Source organism: Lycium barbarum, chromosome 8, assembly GCF_019175385.1.
Source record: "Lycium barbarum isolate Lr01 chromosome 8, ASM1917538v2, whole genome shotgun sequence".
NCBI lineage: Eukaryota > Viridiplantae > Streptophyta > Magnoliopsida > Solanales > Solanaceae > Lycium > Lycium barbarum.
In genome coordinates, this window is record NC_083344.1 from 106,608,085 (window position 1) to 106,629,803 (window position 21,719).

A 21,719-nucleotide genomic window follows, 5' to 3' on the forward strand; every position below is an offset into this window, starting at 1 on the left:
TAATTGGTTGCAAGGCCATGGTTTGGTCCTTAAAACTTCATAAAGTTTCCCTTAACCAAAAAATAGATAAAGTATTACGAGACATGCTGTTATTTGCAAAGTAAGAGAGAGTTTGGAACCAGGAAAAGTAGCTTGAAAAGATTACTAGCACTTTCTACCTGCTGTTCTATTTACTTTAATATGGAATCTTCCCTTTCTCTAAGGATAGAGAACTTCCTATTTGAAGGAAAGGAAGGTTTGTTCTTTTTCTTTTAAAATTTTGAAGATATCAGGAAACTTAGATTAAGAGAAAGAAAAGTTACAAAGAAATAATACATTGAATGATGATTTCAATGTTTCTTTAGTCCTGTTTAAGTCAGTATTTTTTTTATTATGGATCATGAAGGAACCCATAACGTCTAGAAAGATATTTTGTCTGGATGTCCAAATTAAAATGCCGGCGTACATTTAAATAAGTGCATGAAATTTCTTCTCCTAACAAATTTAAACCATGTTGCTTGTGAACGATTTTAAGATCTTTATTTAGTTTGTTTCCACTGTACCAAAGAAAGAAACATACAGCATATTCGACCACTCATTTTTAAGGCCAAAGCAAGGACAGTGGGATATTTCTAAAAAGGGAAAAGGATAAAAAATGTCCCTCTATTTTGGAAAAAAGGCTAAAAATATTCTCCGTTATAAATTTGGATCAAAAATACCCCTCACGTCATTAAAGTTTTCAAAAATATTCCTATCTACAGAAATTCCCAAATCCCTCAAAATAACCCGATTTGATTTTTAAACCCGTTCCATTTAAACCCGACCCAACAACATAAAAAACCCATATGCGACCAACTTGCTCCGAGTACTACATGTGGAGCGACTAGGCACAGGAGCGGGTAACTCATATGGGTTTTTTATTAGTTTGATTGGATCTAAATGGAGCGGGTTTTAAAATAAAATCGAGTTATGTTGAAATTTCCGTTAAGATAGGGATATATTTGAAAAGTGAAAACTTTAATGATGGGAGAGATATTTTTTTATCCAAATTAGTAATGTAGGATATTTTTTTTTCCATTTTCCCAAATTAGAGGGGTATTTTTGACCCTTTTCCCTTCTAAAAAATGTACTTTTGGCTTAGCTGCACTGTCCCTTTTGAAAATGGGATATTTCATTTTCTCTTGCCCGGTCAAATGGGGCACATTTCACTTTCATTGCTCTAATTTTTCTTGTTCATTTTCCACATTAGTGTTGACATATTGGACACTCGTAATTCTTTTTTCCACAAAGCACACGGTCATGTCTCAGATTTTTCTTGTTCATTTTCCACATTACTGTTTGACATATTGGACAGTCGTAATTCTTTTTTCCACAGACCACACTAGTCACGTCTCAGATTTTCTAAGCTTTAATCACAGAAGTGGACCATCATATGTACATATATCATCACGTTTGTTACCATAAATAATATCTACAATTCTGCAGCCAAAATCAAAATCAACGGCTTCCGTTACTTCAACTTGATATTTATTCTCAATTTGATCTCTACTGCTTCTGTCTCTGTGTATCTTTACTCCAGCTTTCTCCCAATATCTTCTATACAGTCCTCTTTTTCCACCTCTCACTAAATTGAAGATGGTTGATGCTGCCTTTCTGTCATTTGCAGTTCAAAAACTGGGGGACTTCTTCGCACAAGAAGTTGACCTGCGTTTAAGTCTGAGAGAGGATGTGCAGTGGCTGCAAAATGAGCTGCTATTCATGCAGTCTTTCCTCAAAGATGCAGAAGAAAAGCAAAGTGAAGATCAAAGAGTTCAACAATGGGTGTTTGAAATCAACTCCGTTGCTAATGACGTTGTCGCTATACTAGAGACTTACAGCTTAGAGGTTGGTAAAGGTGATGGCGATGGATTTGCTAGTCGTGTGAAGGCTTGCACTTGCATCTGTAGGAAGGAGACCAAAGTCTACAAAGTCGGCAAGGAGATCCAATCAATCAAGCAACGAATCATTGATATCTCTCGCAAACGAGAGACTTATGGTATTAGAGATGTCAATAATGCAGGAGAAGGACCAAGTAATCGCCCAAACAATCAGTCTGCCATGGTTAGAACATTGAGGAGAACTACCTCCTATGTAGATGAGGATCAGATTTTTGTTGGCTTTCAGGATGTTGTAGAAAGGCTGCTAGCTGAACTTCTCAAAGCAGAGCCTCACCGAAGCGTCATCTCAATTTATGGTATGGGAGGATTAGGCAAGACCACTTTTGCAAGAAATCTCTACATCTTGGATATGTGTTTCTCAAGAGTACAACATCACGGATCTCCTTAGGAATATCATAATATCCATCCAAGGTTGCACCAACGAAACTCTAGATTTGTTGGAAAGGATGACGGAACGAGATCTAGAAATTTACCTTCGTAATCTATTAAAAGAATGCAAATACCTTGTGGTGGTCGATGATGTATGGCACAGAGAAGCTTGGGAAAGTTGAAATGAGCATTTCCGGATAACAAGAACAGCAGTAGAGTTATTATTACCACGCGCAAAGAGGATGTCACTGAAAGAGCAGACGGCAAAGGTTTTGTCCATAGACTTCGTTTCGTAAGCCAAGAAGAAAGTTGGGATCTCTTTTGTAGGAAACTACTTGATGTTCGGGCAATGGTTCCAGAAATGGAAAGGTTAGGTAGAGATACTGTGGATAAGTGTGGAGGCTTACCTCTTGCAATTATTGTATTAAGCGGACTACTTTCGTATAAAAGGGGGATAGACAAATGGCAAAAGGTGAAGGACCACCTTTGGCAGAACATTAAAGATGACTCTATTGAAATCCCCTACATACTATCATTGAGCTACAACGATTTGTCAACTGCGCTCAAGCAGTGTTTTCTGTACTTTGGTATTGTTCCAGAAGATCGGGTGGTCCTACTGATCACATAATATGGTTGTGGATGGCTGAAGGATTCGTACCAAGAGGAGAAGAAAGAATGGAGGATATCACTGAAGGCTTCTTGAATGAGCTGATAAGACGAAGCTTGATACAAGTGGTACGTACACTTTGGGAAAAAGTTAATAAATGTAGGATTCATGATCTACTTCGAGATCTTGCAGCACAAAAGGCACTGGAGGTAAACTTCTTTGACATTTATGATCCAAGAAAGCACTCCATATCCTCCTTAAGTCTTAGACGTGCCATTCATGGTCAAGGAAAAAGGTATCTCTCACTTGATTTTCTAACTTGAAGTTGGGGTCAATTATGTTCCTTGATCCAGATTTTTTAAGGATGGGTCTTATAAAGTTTCGTAATGTGTTCCAACATTTATATGTGTTGTACTTGGAGATTCGTGTCGACTATGCGTCTATAGTACCTGATGCTATAGGAAGTTTGTATCAGCTCAAGTTCTTAAGATTGAGAGGTATTAATGATCTCCCCTCCTACATTGGCAACCTCAAGAACTTACAGACACTTCTTGTCAATGATTACGGATACTCATGCCAACTACCCGCGAGACAGCTGACCTAATAAATCTAAGACATTTAGTTGTTCCGCATTCAAAACCTCTGAAACGTATAAGCAAACTCACAAGTCTTCAAGTTCTTAAAGGCATTTGTTGTGATGAATGGAAAGGTGTTGACCCTGTTGATTAAGTCAATCTTCGAGAATTAAGCATGCATCATATTACAAATTCTTACTCCCTAAACAACATTAGCAACTTGAAAAACCTTACCTCTCTCAGATTGTTGTGTAAGGATGATGAATCATTCCCAGCCCTTGAATTTCTTAGTTCTTGTCAAACGCTCCACAAATTGTGGTTACAGGGGAGAATAGAAAAACTGCCCGTCGGACCCTTTCCCAACTTCTATCACAATAATGTACCTTTGTGACTCAAAACTCATGGAAGATCCGATGCCTATTCTGGGACTGATGCCAAATCTAAGGAATCTCGATATATTTAGAGCTTATGAAGGAAAAGAAATTACCTGCAGCGAGCTTCAGTCAACTGGAGTTCCTTCGTCTTGATTGTCTTGAGAACCTAGAAAGCTGGCATTTAGCCACAAGTGCCATGCCTCAGATTAAAGGTCTTGGTATCCATCGTTGTCCAAAGCTAAATGAGATTCCCAAGAGAATGGAAGGCGTGGAGAGAACTCATCTTCGATGAAGCTTTTCAAGCATATATGTTGTCCTATTTCTGCCTCTTTCATCATAATAGAGGTAATAAATCCCAATCCCAATGATCATTTCTTTAATTCCTTTTACTCACTCTGCTGCAGATTTGTTAGTAATAGGTTTAATTTTTATACAATGACAGTTATTTTTTTTTATTTTTTTATTTTTTGCATTATCAACTTACTAAAAGAAATCAACTATGTAGGGATCTAGTAGCTCAATTAGTTAGTTGGCTCCCTGAACTTTCACCTTATTGGTGAGAGTTCAAATCCCCACGTTGTAATCCCCTTTCCCTACCCCCTATGTAACAAAAAAAATTTAAAAAAAAAAAAGAAAGAAAGAAGAAGAAGTCAACTATAATTAATTGTCCATAAGTAAATAAAGTATGGCTGAGATTTTTCTCGTGTGACAGAAGTCAACTTTATACCTAAAAAATGCATTTCATGGGAAATATTTTCCTAAAAATGTTTCTCGGTGGTTAGTAGGTGAGTGAAGTATATTCTTGGAAAAATATATATTACACATTAATAATAATACTAGCACATCAGAGAGTTTCTTGATGAATGTTTGTAATAGTAGATAAGTTAAAATGTCTTTGTGTTAGTTGGAGCAACTAATATGAATTTAAGTGAGGAAGTCATTTTACTCATTTCTATGGACATTGTTTTGGTAAAGCTAATACCAAAAAATGACTTCCTCATGACAAACATTTTCCTCGAAAATGACTTTCTTCATACAAAAAACACACTGAGTTTATTGGTAATCTGTTATTTGGTTGACATATGATACTGCCTTGGAACATTATAGTTAATCATTAATTTAGGTAATTGATAAATCTTTTGTCTTTTATTGATTACATATTAAAAAGTGTCTTACAATTTGGGCGAAACAGGAGAAGAAGCTGTCAGTGGAAATATAAAAGGGCCGATGAGGGTTAGAGCATTTGAAGACTTTCGCATTGATGAAGTTGGATGGTAAAGGAATTAATCAGGGCTGTCAACCTTAAGTTTTTTGTTTTGGTTTTTGAGTGTTTAATTTCATTTTTTTGATTTTTTGAGTGAGTGGAATTGGTTTGAAGAGAATTGTTTTTGGGATTGTGCACAAAAATTATCTTGCTTATCCACATAGACAATGCTTTCTGTAATATGTTCCAGCATCCGTATGTGCTGCAGTTAGAGAACATCTATTTTGCATACTCTATTCCACCTGATGCCATAGGCAACTTGGCCTATCTCAATTTTCTAGGCATTTAAGTACAAGCATTCATGATCCCTGTTACTGCCTAATCGGATTATCTCCCCGGAGAACTAACTTGATTAACTTAAGACTATTTATTGCTCGATATGGAGAAACTCTGCAAGTTGGCTAACTTGCAAATCTACAAACACTTAAATACATTTGCCATAATCAGTGGGAAAATGTTGATTACAACGAATCTTAAAGAATTAGTTGTGGAAGGTATCAGGATTTGTTACACATCATCAAACTGCTAACAACAACATACCCAGTATGATCCTACAAGTGGGGTCTGGGGAGGGTGGGGTATACGCAGACCTTACCTCTATCTTGTGTGCGAGAGAGAGAGGCTATCTTCGATAGACCCTCGGCTCAAGAAGTGCATTTTCAAAAACAGGTTTGACAAATACAAGAGTCAAGGCTATGATAAAAAAAATACTGAAGAAAAGAGAAGTACTGACAACAAAAATAGTAAAGATAGCCCAAGTGAAAAAAACAACAGTAGTAATAAATTCAAAGAACAAGATAATTATAGAACAATATACTGATAAGTATAAGAGGGAGCAGACAATGTGCTCTTCTCATATAACTGATTTTTAGCATTGATACATTCATGAAATCAGTATAGATATCATATATTATGGAAGATTAAGAATAGAAATTCACTCTAAATCTTTTCAATCTTGTTCAATTTCCTGATGTAACAGTAGCAGAATGCAGAAACTCTGAAGCTTGGATCTTCATTTTTTGAAGACATTTTAGTGACTGGGATACTTCAAGAGCTGCTGAGTTTTATAAAGAGCTGCTGAGTTTTATAAAACACTGGAGCCTTTTCAGCTGAAGAAGATAAACTGACATGGAAAGGGCATAGTAGAGGCATCTACACTGTTAACTCATACTACAGGCTATCACCGGACAGAAAAATAATGCCGGAATACTGCAGGAAAGAGTAGGATTCATTATCTTAAGAGCCTGACCTGTAGTGAGAACTCCTCAAGCAGTTAGGTGGTGCTCATATTCATAAACCATTAAACGATGTCCATAGTCAAGTACCACCCGCAGAAAGGTACTCTTCCTGAATTCATTATTCAGTTGAAGAGTAGCAAAAATCATCATAAGATTCCCTCCAGCAGGGGACAGAACTGTTTCAGCAAGAATGCAGTGTTCATATTCGACGAATAATGAAGGCGCAGTTCAGAGAGTACCTTGCTTTGATTTGCTGACAGACTTGCACTTTCGAAAAGTCGCCTTGTCTGTTCTTAACCTTATAGCCCGAACTCATGATTTCAGATTTGGCTAAAATTCTGCATGTCATACAAACATCTAGCTGTCTTCACATGGGATCTTATTCCTAAGCATTTCATTCCTCAAAGATTCAGCCTTTCTGTCATCCCCTTGTTTGATATACCCATCAATGAAAGCACTATATATTTCCAAATTTGGAGCAAATCCTTTCCCCACCATCTCCACCTGAAGTTTCAGAGCTTCTTCCATCCACCCCTCCTTACACAAACTCCGTATCAGAAGTTCATATGTTGTCTTCCTTGGCACAATGTCGTGTTTCTTTATTACAGATCTCACAAATTCCAAGGCCTCAAAAACTCCACTTTTGTCACAGAGCATTTCAGCCACTACATCTATCGTCGAATTCTCGGGTCTGAACCCCTTTCGACACATATCCTTATACAAGACTAGAACTGCATCAACATTCCCGCTCATACAATGTCCATTTATGAGATGCTCAAGAGTAACACAAGTACATTCTACCCCGACGAAAACCATCTCTCTGAAAACCTCCTCAGCTCTCTCAATCTCACCAACTTTACAAAACCCCTCAATTATAGTATTATACGCTACAATATCATGCTTCACACCCTTTTCACCCATCTCCTCCCAAACTTTCATCGCATTCTCCATCCTTTCATCCTCACAATATGCAGCCATTAAAACACTATAACTATACGCATTCGGGGCACAATTTCTTTCCATCATTTCCTTCCAAACCTCCTCAACCTTCTCCACTACTCCTTCTCTATGAAAAGCAACCATAAGAACGTTAAACGTATAAGCATTCGCGATCACACCTTTCCCCTTCCCTTTCTCACACCTAAAGATTTCCCTATACATATCATAAGCATCAAAAGGACCTCGATTTTTCGCAATCAACTCAATCAAAGAATTGCATATAACAACATGTGGAAAAATACCCTTAGAACCCAAAATCCTCACAAGTTGAACAGAAAGATCAATTTTTTTAGCATCCAAATAAGCTTTGATTAACAAATCAAACACAAATGGGGCTGAATCACAAATTCTATAAGTTTTAACCAAGATTTCAAAAATCCTAGGTGGGTTTGACAAATCAGGAAATTTCCCTGGTGGGTTTGCTAAGTCTTGAAATTTCCCGGGTGGGTTTGCTAAGTCTTGAAATTTCCCAGGTGAGTTTGCTAAATCTTGAAATACCTGAGGCGGGTTTGCTAAATCTTGAGGGTTTGACAAATCTTGAAATTTCCCAGGTGGGTTTGCTAAGTCTTGAAATTTCTGAGGTGGGTTTGACAAATCTTGAAATTTACGAATGGCGCATTTGATTAACTCTAGGGCTTGGTTTTTATGGCGGGAACGAGAGAGAGTGTGAATAATGGTGGCATAGGAATAAAGATTGTGATTGCATATGGACCGTTGGATTGTGAAGTTGAAGAAACGAAGGGCTAGATGAGGTGTGTTACGGAGTTGAAGAATGATTTGAGAGACTTGTGAAGGAGTGAAGTGAGGAGTTAGAGAAAGGATTTCGGACCATCTTGATTTAGAACGATGATGTTTGAGGATTGTTATCGCATTTGAGACTAATGTTTCATCTTCCTTTGCAGAAGATGATGACAAGGAAGAGGATAATAATGTGTGTTTGGTTAATGCGATTGAAGAAACAGTGCGTTTTGTAATAGCAGAAAGCATTGCCATTGATAGCTATTGACTCCAGTTCGGCATTTTGTCGAACAACTTGTGTTCGATCAGTGCTTGGGAAAACTTTGGTGACAAAAAGAAAGATTTGGTTTAAAATTGTCCCTTATGTATGGGATCCCATAGGTTCATTTTGATCCCTCAAATGCTACTCTGAGCATATTTGATCTTTTATTTATGGGATTAGGTTCATTTTGGTCCCTCAAATATAACGCTAAGCATATTTAATCCCTTAACTATGCTAAAGTGAGGCACTTTTGGTTCCCCTAATAGAACCTGTTTAAAAAGTAACGGTGCTAAACCAATGTGACACTTACGTGACTTATAAGAGGCTAAATCTATTGGACAAAAATACTAAACCCATTCTTTAAAACAGGCAGAAACTTTATCTAATATATTGAAATTTGCATTCACATGCTTCTAAATGCAAATTAAGATAATTTATAACAGTTGTTAAAAAGAATTTTGATTTTTTAATATTTAACAAAAAAAACTTTATATTCACATGCTTCTAAAATAAGTGGAACGGTTTCATGTGTACTGCCAGATTATCGTTTAAGAGTTGGTTACCAACCATATGATCCAAATATTATGAGTTGTTTTGCTAATATCTTATATGAGTTGCATTTTTTAGAGAAATGTCATTACTCTGCATTGCATTTTATCCGATGAGTTTAGCCTTTTACGAGTCACATGAGTATCACATGGATTTAGTAACGGGTTCTATTAGGAGAATCAAAAGTGCTCCACTTTAGCATAGTTAAGGGATTAAATATACTTAGTGTTATATTTAAGGGACCAAAATGAACCTACTCCCATAGATAAGGGATCAAATATGCTCAGGATAATATTTGAGGGACTAAAATGAACCTACTCTCATAGATAAGGGACAAGTTTAACCCAAAACTCACAAAAAGAAAGTAAGACAAGTGGTCTCATCTGTCAGAATATTTAATAAACTCTGTCTTTTAGGTTTGAGAAAAATGATAAAAGTTAAGACCTGTCTTTTAGATTTGAGAAAAAGTGAAGATTTAGCTAGAACTTACATTTAGAGGTACATTTTCCTAGTTTCTCTTATTTTTTATCTATTTTTACGAGTTTGGTATAATTTTTTGACGTGCAGTACTTGTTATTTTTGTGTTTATTTTTTATGTTTATTACAACTTTTTATAGCAGTTTGTAGGATTTGATGGGAATTGTGTTTTTGGTATGACGGATGAGGCCAATGTTTAAGAAGATGAAAAGGAAGAGCATAATGAGTGTGGTTAAAGGGATTGGGAAATAAGTGTGTCGTGTAACAGTTGAAAGCATATTGCCATTGATGGCTATTTCTTCTGTTTGAAATATTCGATGGCTGCTTCGGGAAAACTTTGTGAGAAAAAGAAAAGAAGAGCATATATACCCTAGTTATAAATGGGATGTATATATCTGTCGTTATAAAATAGTGTAAATATACCCTTGTCATTATAAAATGATGTAAATATATCTTTTTCGCTAACGTAATTTTAAAAAAAAAAACTATTTAGGTCATTTTTTAATTAAAAAAATATCACATGACAAAAAAAAAAAATCTATCCATTTTTTTAATAGACATATTTTTCAAAAGTCACATAGTAATTTTTTTTCCCTGGTGAATCGGGTTTAGTTCATTTTAAAAAAATAAGTAAACTTATTTTTTATTTTTTTTATAACTATCAACTTATATTAATTATCAAGTAAATATTTACAAAGCAGTCAAGCTAACACAGCTCGCTTAGTCTTATGGGCTCACCCCTTACATACTCGAAAAACAACCAGGATTAGGTAGTAACTATTACACAGATTTGCTAAGATCACTAGCTACTGCGTAACCTATCAAAACACAAAGTAATCTCTGCCTAGAAATTGCATTCCATCAAGCGTGCCTTCACTGCTGGTATAGCCCTCATTGTACAGATGCAAGCAATTTCTTTGGCAACTTGATCTCCTGTTGTCTCCTTCTTTTCACATATTCTACTGTTTCTCTCATTCCACACAGCATTGATGAACTATGCATACACCATTGTAATGGTTTGTGTTAGGTGTGGAATTGGCCAAACAAGTCAATTCTTTTGTTCACATAGTCGTGATGTAAGCGCTTACCTCATAATAGTCGTGATGTAAGCGCTTACCTCATCATAGGAAATTCATTCCTATAAATAGGTAGCTTATGGTTCATTTGTAAGATATCATTAAGATCATTTGCTATACACATCCCAAGAGAGAAAAAATCTAAGAGAAATACTCTTAGTGAAAGGCCTAAGTAAGAGAAGGTCTTTGAGAGAATTTTCTGTGGTAAAATTCTTGAGTGTAATTGGGATTGGGGTTGTGAGGTTGAGTGTTGTAAACACTTGTAATATTTCTTCTTTAATAAGATCTGCAGCAGCAACGTGGACGTAGCTCTCACATTGAGGGTGAACCACTATAAATCTGTGTGTGCTATTTATTCTTCCCTTACATCACGACGTAAGTAGGTTCTGTCTAAGGAGGTTGGTATTTAAGTGGTCCAGCTGTGACCCTCCAATCTTTCCTGGGAACCTGCTTACAAAGGTCGGATTTGGGATTTAAATCCTAACAACTGGTATCAGAGCAACAGGTTGTGTTGTGATTTAGAAACGATGGGAGGCGAAGATAGTACGACGCACGGCATCGGTAAATTCGATGGTACAGACTTTGCGTTCTGGAGAATGCAAATTGAAGATTATTTATATGGCAGAAAGCTTCATGAACCTCTGAGTCCGAAACCAGAAGAGATGAAGCAAGCAGATTGGAATCTCCTCGACAGACAAGTTCTGCGAGTCATTCGGCTAACGCTGTCGAAGAACGTTGCTCACAACGTGGCAAAGGAGAAGACCACCGCAAATATGATGAAGGTATTGTCTGACATGTATGAGAAACCTTCGGCAAATAATAAGGTATTTCTCATGAAGAAACTATTTCATTTAAAGATGATGGAAAGTGCTCATGTTGCTGCACACGTAAATGAATTCAATACCATTGTAAATCAATTGTCATCGGTAAAAATTGATTTCGATGATGAAGTGCAAGCTCTAATTTTGTTGGCATCCCTACCAAATAGCTGGGAGCCAAATGAGAGCAGCGGTTAGTAATTCTGTCGGTAGTGACAAACTAAAGTTCAACGATGTTAGGGATCGTATCCTTGCTGAGGAAGTGCGCAGGACAGATTCTGGAGAGGCATCGACGAGTTCTGCTTTTAATGTTGAAAACAGAAGCAGAAATTATGACAGAAACTACAACCGAAATAGGGGCAGATCGAAGTCAAGGAATGGCAGGGGTCAATCCAGACCAGGACGAACATTTGATTGTTGGAACTGTGGAAAACCAGGTCACTTCAAGAAGAACTGCAGGGCGCCAAAGAAGGAGGACAACAAGGGGGCTGGAATCAACGCTGCTACGGAAGACATTGGCGATGCGTTGTTGCTATCGGTTGACAGCCCGATAGACTCTTGGGTGCTTGACTCAGGAGCGTCCTTTCATACCACCCCACATCATGATATAATGACAAACTACGTGGCTGGGAATCTCGGCAAAGTTTATTTAGCCGATGGAGAGCCGCTAGACGTTGTTGGCACGGGAGACATTAATTTGAAGATGTCAAATGGATCCTCGTGGAAGATTACAAAAGTTAGACATGTTCCAAAGCTGATGCGAAACCTGATTTCAGTAGGTCAGCTTGATGATGAGGGATATGATCTCAACTTTGGTAATGGGTCTTGGAAGGTGGCGAAAGGTGCTATGGTAGTTGGCCGAGGAAAGAAGATTGGCACTCTCTACATGACGACTAGCTGTCGTGATACTGTTGCTGTGGTTGACAACACAAAGAAGACAGATTTGTGGCATTGTCGGCTGGGACATATCAGCCAGAAGGGGATGAAGCTGTTGGTGACAAATGGCTTAATTCCGGAGCTGAAGACGGTGGACCTTCATACGTGTGAGAGCTGCATTCTCGGAAAACAAAAGCAAGTAAGCTTCTCAAATGCAGGCAGGGAGTTGAAGGTCGAGAAGTTGGAATTGGTGCACACAGACGTGTGGGGACCTACCACTGTCCCCTCCCTTGGAGGATCACACTACTACGTGACCTTCATTGATGATTCAACCAGGAAGGTATGGGTTTATTTTATGAAAAATAAATCCGATGTGTTTAGTGTATTCAAAAGATGGAAAGCCATGGTCGAGAATGAAACAAACCTCAAGTTGAAGTGTTTGAGGTCCGACAACGGCGGAGAATACACTTATGGTGATTTCAAACGGTACTGTGCCGATAATAGAATCAAGATGATGAAGACTATTCCTGGAACGCCGCAACAAAATGGAATAACCGAAAGAATGAACCGAACGTTGAACGAGCGTGCTCGGAGTATGAGAATACACTCTGGACTGCCCAAGACATTCTGGGCAGATGCAGTCAATACCGCGGCCTTCTTAATTAACCGAGGACCGTCAGTTCCCTTGGATTTCAGAATTCCAGAAGAAGTCTGGAGTGGCAAGAAGGTAAATCTTTCATTTCTGAAAGTGTTCGGCTGCTTATCATATGTTCATAATGATGATACGGCTAGAAGCAAGCTTGATCCAAAATCAAAGAAGTGTTACTTTATTGGCTATGGTGACACCGAGCTTGGTTACCGATTTTGGGATGAACAAAATCGGAAGATCATCCGAAGCAGGAATGTTGTCTTCAACGAAGAGGTACTGTACAAAGACAAGCTGCAAAAGAATTCAGAATGTCAGGACAAGGAATCGGAAATAGTCGATTTGAGGGACTTTCCGACACCTGAGCCGCAGCCAGGTACAACCGAGGCAGAGGAACAAACAATCCGAGAAGGTGCTGATGAAAGTGCTGATTCTGAAACAAATCAACAGACGCCAATCACCGAACTGCGTAGATCATCCAGAATCAGGAAGCCGATTCACAGGTACTCTCCATCCCTCAACTACATTCTACTCACTGATAGAGGGGAGCCGGAATGTTATGAAGAAGAAATGCAAGTCGATGAATCGACTAAATGGAAGCAAGCGTTATAAAGCAAGGCTGGTTGCAAAGGGATTTTTCAACAGAAAGAAGGCATTGACTATACGGAGATCTTCTCTCCCGTAGTCAAGATGGTGACTATCAGAACTGTTCTTGGGCTGGTAGCAAAGGAAAATCTACATCTGCAACAGATGGACGTGAAAACTGCATTTCTTCACGGTGATCTAGACGAGGAAATCTACATGCGACAGCCGGAGGGATTCAAAATCAAAGGAAAGGAGAATCTGGTGTGCAAACTTCAAAAGAGTCTGTACGGACTAAAACAGGCTCCAAGACAGTGGTATTTAAAGTTTGACAGCTTTATGAAGAAAGCTGATTTTTCAAGGTGCGAGGCAGATCACTGCTGTTACTTCAAAAAATTTGAAGACTCGTACATGATACTGCTACTCTATGTCGACGACATGCTAATCGTAGGAGCAAACCTACAGGAGATTGATCGGTTGAAAAAAGGGTTATCGGAAGAGTTTGCAATGAAGGATTTGGGAGCTGCAAAGCAAATCCTTGGGATGAGAATCGACCGAAGCAAGGAGGGCATCAAACTCTCACAAGAAGAATATGTGAGGAAAGTTATCAAAAGGTTTCACATGCATGATGCCAAGCCAGTCAGCACTCCCTTGGCTGGACACTTTCGGTTGTCAAAGGATCAGTCGCAGACAACCGAGGATGAGAAGAATCAGATGGACAAGATTCCTTATGCATCTGCAATCGGTGGTCTTATATATGCAATGATATGTACAAGGCCAGACATTGCACATGCAGTGGGAGTTGTCAGCCGATTTATGAGCAATCCGGGAAAGCAACACTGGGAGGCTGTGAAGTGGATATTCAGATATCTGAAAGGCAGCTCGAGTTCAGCTCTGTATTTCCGAAAATCAAAAACAGGATTGCAAGGGTATGTTGATGCTGACAACGGTGGTGATATTGATAGCAGAAAGAGCACATCCGGGAATTGGATCAGGACCACGAGGGAAGTGTGCTATATTGTGATAGCCAAAGCGCCATTCATTTGGCAAAGAACCCGGTTTACCATGCTCGAACGAAGCACATACAACTCCGGTACCATTTCATTAGATCAGCTTTGGAAGATGGAGCGCTGGTGCTTGAGAAGATCGCAGGGAGTCAGAATCCAGCAGACATGCTGACAAAGGCAGTGACGATAGACAAACTGAAGCTATGCTCAACTTCAGTTGTCCTGCACGAAGTATGAAAGTAGGAAAGAGCTGCTGCATCGATCAAAGTGTGAAGACAAATTAAAATTAGTCTTCAAGTGGGAGATTTGTTAGGTGTGGAATTGGCCAAACAATTCAATTCTTTTGTTCACATAGTCGTGATGTAAGCGCTTACCTCATAATAGTCGTGATGTAAGCGCTTACCTCATCATAGGAAATTCATTCCTATAAATAGGTAGCTTATGGTTCATTTGTAAGATATCATTAAGATCATTTGCTATACACATGCCAAGAGAGAAAAAATCTAAGAGAAATACTCTTAGTGAAAGACCTAAGTAAGAGAAGGTCTTTGAGAGAATTTTCTGTGGTAAAATTCTTGAGTGTAATTGGGATTGGGGTTGTGAGGTTGAGTGTTGTAAACACTTGTAATATTTCTTCTTTAATAAGATCTGCAGCAACAACGTGGACGTAGCTCTCACATTGAGGGTGAACCACTATAAATCTGTGTGTGCTATTTATTCTTCCCTTACATCACGACGTAAGTAGGTTCTGTCTAAGGAGGTTGGTATTTAAGTGGTCCAGCTGTGACCCTCCAATCTTTCCTGGGAACCTGCTTACAAATGTCGGATTTGGGATTTAAATCCTAACAGTTTGAGCCGTCTTGATCTTCCTTTACTGGCCAGTAGGATAGTATGATATTGCATCACCCAATTTGGTACAGTTGGCCATGTGATTTGCAACCATTGCATCAATCTCTTCCATAGTGTTTGAGTATAAGAACACTCAAAAGAACAGGTGGTCTCAAGTGTCATCTCTAGTATGGATAGGCTTATTTTTTAAAAGTTACGGAGATATTTTTAAAATGAATCAGACCTGACCCACCAAGAAAAAAAAATTACTATGTGGCTTTAGAAAAGTATGTCTACTAAATAAATAAAAAATGGGTAAACCTTTTTTCAAAGTCATGTGGCATTTTTTTAATTAAAAAATAACCTAAATGATTTTTTTTTTTAAATCCCCTTAGCGAAAAGGGTATATTTGTACCATTTTGTGACGGCAGGGGTATATTTGCACCATTTCGTAACGACATGGGTATATATACACTACTTTTGTAACGAGAGGTATATCTGCTCTAAATCGCAAAGTTAAGGAGTATATTTGCACCTTTAATAACGACGATGATCCCATATGTTAGGGTAGGTTCAAAAGTAGTTCCTGAAATATATCTTTTAACAATTTTGGTCCTTTAAGTTAAATAAAATTTTTTAATCGTCAAGTATTTTAACAAACTCTATTCTACTAAAACTGCTACTAGTTGATACAATTTCTTTTTTAGTTAAATAACTTATTGAATTTTGATGAATTTAATAGGAGTGTATAAAATGCTTGACTATAAGTAACAGTAATGAAGAAGTTAATATAAGGTTCGAATTAAAAAACAAAGTGAAATTCGAACTCTTTAGCGAGACATTGCGATGTGAGCTGTACTTTTTAACCACGTGAGTTGTCCTTATAAGGATTTCGTTTAATAATAACACTAGCAAGGCTCTTGCGATCATCTTTTATTGTATAAGGGAAGAAAAGATAACACAATGGCACAAAAAGAATGGGAAAGGAAAATTATAAACAAAAATACACTAATAATATTATGAAAAAGTTCTCCACTCTTACAAAACAATATTTATCACTTATAAATAGCTACTATGCCAATCCTTAAACTTCTAGTTACATGAATTATAACTTATTGTACTCAAAAGACAACACATGACCATTTCTACAACTTGTACATAACTAAATGAGCACCATATTGAGGTTGAAGCAACAATGGATGAGGAGCATGAGCATAAGATGAAGAGAGTTCAAATGCATAGTGTTTGAGGATCATAGCCATTGCCATTTTTGCCTCTAACATAGCAAAGTTTTGCCCAATACATATTCTTGGACCCCAACTAAATGGAAAGAACACAAGTTGTCCTTTTGTTGCCTTTAATATTCCATCACCAAATCTCTCTGGATTGAACTCCATTGCATCATCTCCCCATATTTCAATGTCATGATGCAATAGTATTGTTGCTAACAAGAGTTGCGCCCCAGCTGGTAAACACAAATTACCTAACTTCGTTTCTGTTTGTACCATTCGATTAATGATATATCCCCCTGGATACAACCTTAAGACCTCATTTAAGATCATAGTCACCTATAAATACAAAAATAGATCACAAGTTAATATTATGGCCATCAAAACATATTTATTTTAGAAGATAAAAGACAAATTCTGAATTTAATTAAGTTAAGCACTGAAGTTAATTTCACGAAAGATTGCTCAATTTATTTCATTGCACCAAAAATACTGAATATTTGTTGTAACAAAAAACTCACTCATTTTCGCAAGTATCTACAGAAAGTGACCAGCAAAATTAACAAAAAAGTCACTAAATCCGAAGTACATAGGAAAAATACTATGTCCACAGTTACCCTGTCTTCTTTGTTTTCTACTGGCTGTCTATGGTATTTAGGCAAAGCTGGGTGACATTTAATTACAAAAATTAGTTTGGTGACTTTTTGTGATACTTAAGTAAAGTTGACTTTCATTACAAAAAGTAGTTTACTGACTTTGGTGCAATAAAGTGAAAGTTGACTGGTGATTCATAAAATTAACTCAAGGATATGGCCTAGTCGTCAGTGAAGTGGGTGAAAATCATACCAGAGTTCAAATTCCAGTAGGAGACAAACAAACTCTGGGAGATTTCTTCCCATTTGCCTAATATATAATTAACAGGGTTTCCCGATATATATGACGGCAGTAAGTACCCAATCGAGATACGTGCAAATTGACCCGAACACTACCATAGTAAACAAAAGGTTCAAAATAATTGAGCATGTAGGCAATACTTACTACTTTTAGCTGATTCAACTTGTCATAGTCAACTTCATTACTCCCAAATACTTGTAAAACTTCTTCTCTAGCTCGATCTTGCCAATTAGGATGTCGGCACAATAAAATCATTGTCCATACAAGTAAAGTTGCAGTAGTCTCTTGCCCAGCAACGTAGAACAACTTACACTCTTCAATCACCTCATCAATGCTCATACCAAATTTCTTATTCCCATGTTGGATTTCTTTTAAGTTGGATGCCAATAATATACCCAACAAATCATCATGTGATTCTCCAGCTTCAATCATCCTCATTCTTTTATTGATAATTCCTAATACCAGTGCTCTTACTTCATTGAAGATTTGCTTCATCCTTTTGTTCCTTTTAGTTGGCAGAAACCTACAATTTCATGAAATTTAATTAGCACGAGGTTGCAAACAAGAAAAGTACTCTAGTGGTTTTTTTGTTAGAACAATGATAAATATAATATTAGAAAATCAAAATATAGGAAACGGGACAGACTTGGAGACACGCCCACAAGCAAACAACAGAATGATAATAATACTATCTTTGGGATTCAACTAAGTTGTACATGTTGTAAAAAATTTTAAATGAACGATGCGACATATGGAATTTTCAGGGAGTCACCCATCTATAGTATTGTTTTGGCCTAAACATGCTTAATTTCAGAGTTCTGATAAGATCCTGTGCATTTAGTGTTGCTATGATCGCATCCACAATGTTGTATTCAAGAATTCTTCTATTCTTGAATCTAGATTTGACCTTTTGATCAATATACCTTTAAAAGAAACCAACCCTATATACTTATCGACCAAGAATTTAAAATAAAAATATATCATAAGATAAAGTTAATAAATAAGTTCATGTATTTGTTAAATAGGATGTTGAGAATGAATTTCAAATTACTTTCAAGATTCAAAAATCACTTTGGAAATTCAAAAGAGTTAATGTTTTCAATAAAATCTAGTACTGTTTCAAAAATTATTGAAAGATTATCTAACATAATTATTTTAGAATGCATAAAGAAATAAATAATTCTACCTCCATCCTGGGATGTATATTGTGCGTGACACTTCTAAAACTAGTTGAAGTTGTTCTTTTTGAAGTTCAAAAATCTTTCTTCCTTCTTCATAGCTACTGCCAAAGGCAGTTCTTGAAATTGCATCACTTGTCAAAGTTTGAAGATATGGCCACACATCTATCTCTGATCCTTCTCTGGAGACAATTTTCTCCCATTTGCTCAACACCTCCGTAGCAGTCAATTTGAATGCAGGTAGCATATGCTGCACATTTTATAATAAAAATCCAAACTTATGTTTGCCAAACATAAACAACAGAGGTTAAGCTTATATACATGGTGTGTAAAGAACTTTTTATACGATTGAGATATCTACAAGTAAGCCCCCTTCAGATAGGAGATTTGTACTCTTAAAAGTAATAAATTACCTACTAAAACATGTCAAAACGACCTGATGATGTAAAAAACCTTACACTGATGATGTATATAACTTAAACTCTAAACAATAAAAATTTAACTTCTAGAAGTCGACCGTATAAAAACTTTTGAACTATCAGATCACCTAAAGAATAACTGTTCATAATTAAAATTGGATTAATAACCTTAAAAATAACGCAGACATAACATGCGACAACCTGTTAAAATATATTGTGAGTATAATCATTTCTTTTTTATAATATTAGTTAGATTAAAATCCAATACTCCCTAATTTACATGGCACTATTTCCTTACTGGTCGGTTACAAAAACTGACACACTTTTATACTTCTTAATAAGAAGCTTTTATATACACACACAAATATTATGACAAGTGTAAAACAACAAAAATCAAAAGTTTTGTTGTCATACAAATGTTACGGCTTTATTTCTTTCCGAATTAGAAGCGAGCATAAGATTTGAACTTTATACGTTATGAATTTAAGAAAGACCTCAAATGCTAACAATTGAATCCTAAATGAATATTCATATATGTTTAATGAATTTCTTAACACAAATATAAAATTTAAGTTAAAGTTATTAGATTCTGTTGGATTTGTAGCTTACGACATGCTACCTCCGTCCTTTTGTTGAATCAAATTATAACAAACAGTCCTTTTGTTGAATCAAATTATAACAAACAAATTGAAACAGATGAAATAATAAATAGCACTACAAGAAATTAATAAATATGAATAAGTTTGATAGTACTAAAACCTTCAACTTGTCAAGGTGAAAAGCAGGATTGAGAAGCTTTCTATGTGTAGCCCATTTATCTGCTTCATAGTCTGAAATGCCAGTTGCTACCAAATTAGTGAGTGGATTGCCACGTGGCTTCTGAAATACGTAATTCTTCGTCAACACCTCCTTTATAAGTTCAGGCTCCGTAATGAGGACTGCTGGTCTTGGCCCGAACCACACAAAACTATTCTTCCCTACAAATTAAAATAAAACCACTTTTATTATTTTCACATCTTTATGACATACCTAAAACTCACAGATTCAAAATTTGATTAGAGGTTTTATAATGATTTCAAATTAACATACGATAATGATTGATTTTAAAATTAAATAGATATTTAATAAATTTTTCAATGTATATACATTATTTGGACAAAATCATCTAGTTGCTTTTGATTCGAACTATACATTTATACACGACATAATTTAATTCCTGATTTATTTTAAGAGTGGAAAGAAATTTTGCACTATCACACACAATTACGAAGTAACTTTTGTGTGGAAGACATGGATTGATTACCTACAAAACATCGTTAATGACTTTCCGTCAAGGCATTGGTCTAGTGATAAAAACACAACACATGACGTGGAGGTCTGATACGCACGTCAAGGATTCAAACCTTGTCGTGGAGAAAAAGGTATTTAATGGAGAAGGGTAGACGGTTGGACTTATTATTTACTAAATTTCTAGTAGTGAGCCATTGATTTTCCGGGATTCTCATAAAAAGATACTTAGTAGTAAATGAGTTATAAAAACAGGTAAAACTATAGGAACAGTATAAATTTAAAAAAAAAAAACTTATAATGTTAATATATAAGTAGAACCTAAGAGTTTTAAGTTATATATATTGTCAATGCATGTGAAGACTTTTTACACTGTTATTAGCTCATTCAGAAGAATATCTACCCGTAAGTCTTTCTAGAATGTCGAATTTATAATTTTGAAAATAAGACAAATTATAAGGTGATTTGATAACGTAAAAATTCCTAAAACTAACAGTATATATAACTTAAACTCGTAATTTAACTTCTATATCGTGATGGTATGAAAAAAAATTATACTATTAGATCAACTTAAAAATAAAAAGTTGAATATTGGAATTATAAAGTCATACCATAATTTCTGATGGTTTTGTGGATGAAGGGGCTGACTCTAGGCAAAATCATGTCATGGGAGAAATTGATAGGCTTGGACATAGTTTCTTCACCCATTTTCTTCATCTCTTTCATATCCCCAAACAAGAACTTGTATGAATTCCCTTTGAAACCCTGTTGTCTTAGTTTTTTCTCCAAATCTTTTGGTTTGAACCACAAATAATTCAAGATTCTCCATGCCCATCTCAATACAAATATAATTGCAAATGAAAATATTGCAAGTTTAAAATTGTATGGTATCTCCATATTGAAGGCCTTATCTCACACTCACTAGCACACAGTTAGCTCTATCCGGTCTTTATATATCTCTCTCTCTCTATATATATATATCAATCAGGAGTAGAGTTATATTCCGTGATTTTTATTTAGATTTTATATTTATTTTTAAAAAAATCATTTATTTAACGGTAAATCAATAACTAAAACGATTTATGAATTTGATAATAAATTCATACCATAAACTTTAAATTTTGACTCCACCTCTTTACACCGCTATAATTGACGAGAAGAAAGCGAATTTTAAAATTGAAGCCTTAGTGACCAAGAAAATTGTAGGCCTTGGTGTCCAAGAAGTTATAGTCAAACCAAATCAGCACACGTCTTTGGAAGTTATGAGAAATCTATACTGCACGTCATTTTCTTTGATAATAAATTCATATCATAAACTTTAAATTTTAACTCCACCTCTTTACGCCACTATAATTGACGAGAAGAAAGCGAATTTTAAAATTGAAGCCTTAGTGACCAAGAAAATTGTAGGCCATGGTGTCCAAGAAGTTATAGTCAAACCAAATCAGCACACGTCTTTGAAAGTTATGAGAAATCTATACTGCACGTCATTTTCTTCTCGCTCTCTTTCT

The 21,719-nt window shown here is 36.3% G+C and overlaps 2 protein-coding genes and 1 pseudogene across 2 annotated transcripts; 1 reads left to right on the top strand and 2 right to left on the bottom strand.

Annotated features, from left to right (window-relative positions):
• The first annotated feature begins 1,570 nt into the window (after positions 1-1,570).
• Positions 1,571-5,815, top strand: LOC132606549 (disease resistance protein RPP13-like; annotated as a pseudogene).
• Positions 5,816-5,864: 49 nt separating this feature from the next.
• On the bottom strand, positions 5,865-8,456 carry LOC132606550 (pentatricopeptide repeat-containing protein At2g15980). Its single transcript, XM_060320116.1, has one exon. The coding sequence runs from the start codon at positions 8,333-8,335 to the stop codon at positions 6,701-6,703; it is 1,635 nt and encodes a 544-aa protein (XP_060176099.1). The 5' UTR covers positions 8,336-8,456; the 3' UTR covers positions 5,865-6,700.
• Positions 8,457-16,192: 7,736 nt separating this feature from the next.
• LOC132606551 (cytochrome P450 CYP72A219-like) lies at positions 16,193-21,175 on the bottom strand. Its single transcript, XM_060320117.1, has 5 exons — positions 20,820-21,175; positions 19,681-19,898; positions 18,511-18,752; positions 17,469-17,847; positions 16,193-16,769 (listed from the first exon to the last, which is right to left on the bottom strand). Exons 1-5 carry the CDS (start codon positions 21,103-21,105, stop codon positions 16,347-16,349), a joined length of 1,548 nt encoding a protein of 515 aa, XP_060176100.1. The 5' UTR covers positions 21,106-21,175; the 3' UTR covers positions 16,193-16,346.
• Between the last annotated feature and the right edge of the window lie 544 nt (positions 21,176-21,719).